This window comes from Cetorhinus maximus, unplaced genomic scaffold (genome assembly GCF_964194155.1).
Source record: "Cetorhinus maximus unplaced genomic scaffold, sCetMax3.hap1.1 HAP1_SCAFFOLD_1073, whole genome shotgun sequence".
Lineage (NCBI taxonomy): Eukaryota > Metazoa > Chordata > Chondrichthyes > Lamniformes > Cetorhinidae > Cetorhinus > Cetorhinus maximus.
In genome coordinates, this window is record NW_027597015.1 from 62,501 (window position 1) to 69,988 (window position 7,488).

The 7,488-nt window shown below is 51.4% G+C and overlaps 1 protein-coding gene across 1 annotated transcript in view; it reads left to right on the top strand.

The window, feature by feature from the left end:
• Positions 1 to 6,736, top strand: part of LOC144675647 (uncharacterized) — a 33,094-nt gene extending 26,358 nt beyond the window's left edge. The window contains exons 5-6 of the mRNA XM_078536289.1: positions 4,081 to 4,374; positions 6,588 to 6,736. Coding sequence (XP_078392415.1) covers positions 4,081 to 4,374; positions 6,588 to 6,736 — 443 coding nt within the window. The remainder of the gene's footprint in view (positions 1 to 4,080; positions 4,375 to 6,587) is intronic.
• The last annotated feature ends 752 nt before the right edge of the window (positions 6,737 to 7,488 follow it).

A 7,488-nucleotide genomic window follows, 5' to 3' on the forward strand; every position in this document is an offset into this window, starting at 1 on the left:
GAGAGACAGGCATGAGAGATACAGAGTGAGACAGAGGGAGAATGACAGAGACTTGGGGCCGGAGGGAGAGGGACGGAGAGTGACAGAGAGTTGGAGTGAGAGAGAGAGAGAGACAGGGATAGAGTGGTGAGAGAGAGAGAGAGAGAGAGGCCATCGTGTGAAAGAAGAAGTGATGAAATTCAATTCAGAGTGACCTGGAGGAGCAAAATGGTGAAGGCTCTGCTCGTTGGCTGGGAAGGAAGGGATGCGATCGTGCCTCCCGGTCATAGGGACAGACACAAGAAAGCCAAATTTCAGAGGGTAACGGCAATAGATAGGGCAGGAGGAAAGGGCATGACAACACCCCGACCAATCAGAATCGGCTGACTAACCAATCGCCAAGGGCGTTGAAGACCCGGCACAAGATTTGATAGGCTCTTGGGAATGGGTGCGTTTTTCCCCTCCTACGTGGGATGTTGGCATCGCTGGCAATGCCAGCATGTGACGCTCGCCCTTAACTGGACAGAGGGCAGTTTAGATTCAACCTCTATGCTGTGGCTTGAGAGGGACCAAGTGAGGGTGGCTGATTCCCTCCCCAAAATGGCATGAGTGAACCGGATGGGTTTGTACCACCATCAATGATCCTTTCGCCGTTACTGACGCTCGATTTCAATTCCCATTCTTAAAATTGATTCACTTGCGCTATTAACATGGAAACTAGGAGCAGGAGTAGGCCATTCGGCCCTTCGAGCCTGCTCCGCCATTCATTATGATCGTGGCTGGTCATCCAACTCAATAGCCTGCTCCCCGCTTTCTCCCCATATCCTTTGATCCCTTTCGCCCCAAGAGCTATATCTAACTCCTTCTTGAAAACATACAATGTTTTGGCCTCAATTACTTTCTGTGGTAACGAATTCCACAGTCTCACCACTCTCTGGGTGAAGACATTTCTCCTCATCTCAGTCCTAAATGGTCCATCCCGTATCCTCAGACTGTGACCCCTGGTTCTGGACTCCCCCCACCATCGGGAACATCCTTCCTGCATCTACCCTGTCCAGTCCTGTTAGAATTTTATAGGTTTCTATGAGATCCCCCCTCATTCTTCTGAACTCCAGCGAATATAATCCTAATCGACTCAATCTCTCCTCATATGTCAGTCCCGCCATCCCAGGAATCAGTCTGGTAAACCTTCGCTGCACTCCCTCTACAGCAAGAACATCCCTCCTCAGATAAGGAGACCAAAACTGCTCACAATATTCCATGTGTGGTCTCACCAAGGCCCTGTATAATTGCAGAAAGACATCCCTGCTCATGTACTCGAATCCTCTCGCTATGAAGGCCAACATCCCATTTGCCTTCTTTACCGCCTGCTGCACCTGCATGCTTACCTTCAGCGACTGGTGTACGAGGACACCCAGGTCTCGATGCACATTCCCCTCTCTCAATTTATAGCCATTCAGATAATAATCTGCCTTCCTGTTTTTTCAACCAAAGTGGATAACCTCACATTGATCCACATTATACTGCATCTGCCATGCATTTGCCCACTCACTCAGCTTGTCCAAATCACACTGAAGCATCTCTGCATCCTCCTCACAGCTCGCCCTCCCACCCGCTTTGGGTCATCTGCAAATTTGGAGATATTACATTTAGCTCCCTCACCTAAATCATTAATATATATTGTGAATAGCTGGGGTCCCAGCGCCGATCATTAACTGAATTCTGTGAGTGGGACTTCAACTCACTGCTGGAGGTGTCAGCTGTGGCTCAGTTCATAGCACCCTCACCTTTGAATCAGAGGGTTGTGGGTTCATGTCCCACTCCTGGAAACAAAGAACTGTGATTGTACTCGAAAGAGTGCAATCTGTGACTGTTGGTAACTCGAAAGAGTTTTAACCCACTGCTACATCCATGACCTTCCTTCCATCAAAATGTCCGAAGCGGGGATGTTCCCTGATATTGCACAATGTTCAGCACCATTTGCAGGCTGGATGTGGAGAGGATATTTCCTCTTGTGGGAGAATCAAGAACCAGGGGTCTCTGCTTCAATATAAGGGGTCCCCAGTCAAGTCGGCGATGAGGAGAATATTTTTTTTCTCTCAGGGGGTTGTGAGTCTCCGGAACTCTCTTCCTGCAAAGGATTGGGAAGCTGAGCCTTTGGATATTTTGCAGCTGGAGTTGGAGAGATTCTTGGTGAGCAAGGGTGGGGTGATAGGTTATCGGGGGGGGAGAGGGAGGTGGGATGCAGATTTCAGGTTACGATCAGATCAGCCACGGTCTTACTAAATGGCGGAACAGGCTTGAGGGGCCGAGTGGCCTCCTCCTGCTTCTTTTCCATATGTTGGTATTCCCACCTAGCCTAGTATGGCTGCATTATGGTCAGTCTCTTCGCCTGGGTAATTGATGTAGATTGCAAAATAGACAGCGCTGACCCGCCTTGCCCTTCACTACTTAAATATAATATTGGGCTGGACATTGAAGAACCATAGAACCATAGAGAACTACAGCACAGAAAAACAGGCCATTCGGCCCTTCTAGCCTGTGCCGAAATATTATTCCGCTAGTCCCATTGACCTGCGCCCAGTCCATAGCCCTCCAGACCTCTCCCATCCATGTCTCTATCCAATTTATCCTTAAAACTTAAGAGTGAGCCCGCATTTACCACATCAGATGGTAGCTCGTTCCACACTCTCACCACTCTCTGAGTGAAGAAGTTCCCCCTAATGTTCCCCCTAAACCTTTCCCCTTTCACCCTAAAGCCATGTCCTCTCGTGTTTATCTCTCCTAATCTAAGTGGAAAGAGCCTACTCGCGTTGACTCTGTCTCTACCCCTCACCATTTTGTAAACTTCTATCAAATCTCCCCTCATCCTTCTACGCTCCAAGGAATAAAGTCCGAACCTGTTTAATCTTTCCCTGTAACTCAACTCCTGAAGACCCGGCAACATCCTAGTAAATCTTCTCCGCGCTCTCTCGATCTTACTGATATCCTTGAGGGAATTCCGCCGCTCTTGTTTGGGCAGCGGCGTGGTGCTTTATTCTTAACCTCTAGCTGAGAGGCCTGAGCCAAGATCCAAAGAAAAAAGCTCCACCGGCAATGTTGCACTCCCTCAGTAATGGCCGCACCCACCCCTCCATCCCCACCCCGGGTGTCAGTCCCAGGCTGGTGATGCGGAGGACATTGGGTTCCCATTGGGGCCAGATTGGCAACGCTGAGCTTTGGTGAGGGGAAGTAGTTCAAGATCACGCCCTCTCCCTGCCCCTTTTCAGGGAGAGAGTTCCAGGAACTCACGACCCCTCCGAAAGAGAGAGAGAGAGAGAGAGAGAAACCTCCTCATCTGTTTTAAATGGGGGGACCCCTTAATTTTTAAGCAGCGACTCCTCGTTCTAGACTCTCCCAGAAGAGGAAATGTCCTCTCCACACCCACCCGGTCAAGACCCCTTCAGGATCTTTAAATGTTTCAATGAAGCCACCTCTTACTGTCCTCCCAGTTACTGTGTCAGCTGTGGCTCAGTTCATAGCACCCTCGCCTTTGAATCAGAAAGGTTGCGGGTTCACGTCCCACTCCCGGAAACCAAGAACTGTGAATGTACTCGAAAGAGTTACTGTTCATTTCCATTTGATGGCATCACTAACTTCCTTAACCACCGATGGTGCAAGGTTCTTGCAACACTGTTCTTCCTTGGTGAAATATATCCCCGCCCTGCCTCAACCTTTCTGTTTAACTCTCTAAAATTCCACATCTCGCTATTTAGTTTAAAACCCTCTCGCCTGCCCTAGTTATGGGACTCGTCAGATCACTGGGCCCAGCACGGTTGATGTGAAAGCCAGTTAGTGATGCTATCGAATTGAAATGAACAGTAACTGGGAGATCAGTAAGAGGGTGACTTAACTGAAACATGTCGGATCCTGAGGGGTCCTGACAGGGTGGGTGTGGAGAGGGTGCTTCCTCTTGTGGGAGAATCTCTTCTCGAGTAGGAACTCCAAGCGGATACAAGCTGAGCCTGTCCAGCCTGGTCCTGGTATCCGTCCGGTGAACCTTCCCGGAACTGCTAGCCTTTTCTCTAACTGCTTCCGTCCGCCATGTTATTCCCCCACCAGGGGTCAGACCCACCATCCTGCTGGAGCCCAACTACAGTGTATTCCTCAAAGGAGAGTCGGTTAATGTTACCTGCACCATCTGGGAACGCAACACCAGCCGGGGGATTGATTTTTACCTGGACGGCTCCTTCCTGACCCATCGTGACATCGGGCCCGGGAGAAACTCCGCCAGTGTGCGAGTGGCCAACTTGACCTCCAAGGGCGCTGGGAGGTACAGCTGCAAATACGGGAACCAGCTGGCCGGGGAGTACGCGAATTCTTCCCTCGATGCCTCGGTGCACATCGCCGTGACAGGTGAGCAGGGGAGACGTTTTACAAGCACTGCTCGGGTACCGATGCGCGCTCACCTGAAGGGGACGCGTGGCGTGGGTGGGGGTGATAGATACAGAAGGGGAAGATGGACGGTGGGGCGACTGAATGTGACTCAGGCTGAGGCAAATCGAGGGAGAATGGCGAAGAGAGAGTGAGAGAAACCAAAAAAAAGAGGGAGGGAGGGAGAGAGACAGAGGGAGACAGACAGAGACAGGGAGGGAGAGAGAGAGGCAGAAAGGGAGATACAGAGAGAAGGGGAGAGACAGAAGGAATGAGAGAGAAGGGGCGACAGAGAAACAGAGGGGTAGGCAGAGGGAGAGAAAGAGACAGAGAGGGGGAGAGGCAGAGAAAGAGAGAGAGAGAAAGATCGAGAGATGGACAGGTAGACAGACAGAAGGAGAGAGAGACTGAGAGAGAGAGAGGCAGAGAGTGGGAGGCAGAGAGAGAGAGAGAGTGACAGAGACAGACAGACAGAGAGACAGAGAGAGAGATAGAGAGAGAGAGATAGACAGGTAGACAGACAGAAGGAGAGAGAGACTGAGAGAGAGAGAGAGAGAGGCAGAGAGTGGGAGGCAGAGAGAGAGAGAGAGTGACAGAGACAGACAGACAGAGAGACAGAGAGAGAGAGGGAGATAGAGAGAGAGACAGAGGGGGAGAGAGAGAGGCAGAGACAGAGAGAGACAGGTAGAGAGAGACAGAGGGGGAGAGACAGAGTGGGACAGGGTGAGGGAGACAGGGTGAGGGAGACAGAGAGAGAGAGAGACAGAGAAAGAGAGAGAAAGATCGAGAGATAGACAGGCAGAACGACAGAAGGAGAAAGAGACCGAGAGAGAGAGAGAGAGAGGGAGAGAGACAGAGAGATAGGCAGAGAGTGGGAGGCAGAGAGAGAGAGAGAGAGAGTGACAGACAGACAGAGGGAGAGAGAGCGACAGATAGAGAGAGACAGAGGGGGAGAGAGAGGCAGAGACAGAGAGAGACAGATAGAGAGAGACAGAGGGGGAGAGAGAGGCAGAGACAGAGAGAGAGACAGAGAGGGAGAGACAGAGGGGGAGAGAGAGAGGCAGAGACAGAGAGACAGAGAGAGACAGAGAGAGAGTGACAGAGGGGGAGAGAGAGGCAGAGACAGAGAGAGAGACAGAGAGAGACAGAGAGAGAGTGACAGAGGGGGAGAGAGAGGCAGAGACAGAGAGAGAGACAGAGAGAGACAGAGAGAGAGTGACAGAGGGGGAGAGAGAGGCAGAGACAGAGAGAGAGACAGAGAGAGAGACAGAGGGGGAGAGAGAGGCAGAGACAGAGAGAGACAGATAGAGAGAGACAGAGGGGGAGAGAGAGGCAGAGACAGAGAGATCGACAGAGAGAGACAGAGGGGGAGAGAGAGGCAGAGACAGAGAGAGACAGATAGAGAGAGACAGAGGGGGAGAGAGAAGCAGAGACAGAGAGAGAGACAGAGAGAGAGAGACAGAGGGGGAGAGAGAGGCAGAGACAGAGAGAGACAGATAGAGAGAGACAGAGGGGGAGAGAGAGAGGCAGAGACAGAGAGAGACAGATAGAGAGAGACAGAGGGGGAGAGAGAGGCAGAGACAGAGAGAGACAGATAGAGCGCGACAGAGGGGGAGAGAGAGAGGCAGAGACAGAGAGAGACAGATAGAGAGCGACAGAGGGGGAGAGAGAGAGGCAGAGACAGACAGGGTGGGACAAGGTGAGAGAGAGAGAGACAGCTGTAGATAGATAGAGAAAGAGGAAGTGTGTGCGTGTGTGAGAGAGAGAGAGAGTGAGAGTGAGTGTGAGAGAGACAGGCAAAGAGGGAGAGAGAGAGAGTGCGAGACAGAAACAGAGAAAGCAAAAAGAGAGAGTCTGAGAGGTAGACTGAGAGACAAAGAGAGAGAGAGAGAGAGAGGGGGGGACAGAAACAGAGAGAGCAAAAAGGAAGAAAGAGAAAAGGAAAGGAAGAAAGGAAGATGGAGAAAAAGGAAGGGAAAAAGTAATAAAGAAAGAAGGAACGAAGGAAACAAATAATAAAGGAAGTAAGAATGAAATAAAGAAAGGAAAAGAACGCAGGGAGGAAAGCTGGGAAAGAGGAAAATAAAAACAAAGGAGAGGTGGTGGGTTATCTTAAAAAAAGAAACATTCTGAATCTCAGAGCCTCACAAGCTGATGTTACGTCCCACTCAGTAAGTTTCCTGTCCGCAATGCAGGCGGGAGGCAGCACCTTAGCGCACAGCAAGATCCCACAAAGCGTAAGGTGGTCAGCAAACCCGGGCCGCCTGCTTTGCTGCCGCCGGGCAGCGGGTCCCACGGCTGCGCAGGTCAGCACCTTGCGGAGGCCCCTAACAGTGTCGGCTAACCGTCATACTGCATTGCTCCGAGGGCTTGCCCAGTTTTCACCAATCGGTGTAGGCCCTGGGCACGGGAAGGGTAACAGGAGGAGGGAGCTAAAGGAAAGAGCGGGAGAGCAGAGAAATAGAGAGAGAGAGAGAGAGAGAGAGAGCTCGAATTCGTACCGCACGTGTTGGGAACTCCCCGGGGAAGTTGAGAGGCAAGTGCGTAATTTGGAGGAGATGGGAATATCCACCTAAACAGCCTCGATTGGCTCGAGCGCAGATGGGATCAATCCCGTTTCGCGTCGTGAGAGTTTGCAAATTGCTCCATGCGCAGTTTCCGCGCTGAATAGTGGGAAGTAGGGAGGTCATGTTGGAGTTGTATAGAGCCTCGGTGAGGCCACAGCTGGAGCACTGTGTGCAGTTCTGGTCGCCACATTATAGGAAGGATGTGATTGCGCTGGAGGGGGTGCAGAGGAGATTCACCAGGATGTTGCCTGGGATGAAACGTTTAAGTGATGAAGAGATGTTGGATAGACTTGAGTTGTTGTCGTTGGAGCAGAGAAGACTGAGGGGCGACCTGATCGAGGTGTACAAGATTATGAGGGGCATGGACAAGGTGGATAGGGAGCAGCTGTTCCCCTTTAGTTGAAGGGTCAGTCACAAGGGGGACATAAGTTCAAGGTGAGGGGCAGGAGGTTTAGGGGGGGATGTGAGGAAAAGCTTTTTGACCCAGAGGGTGGTGAGGGTCTGGAATGCGCTGCCTGGGAGGGTGGTG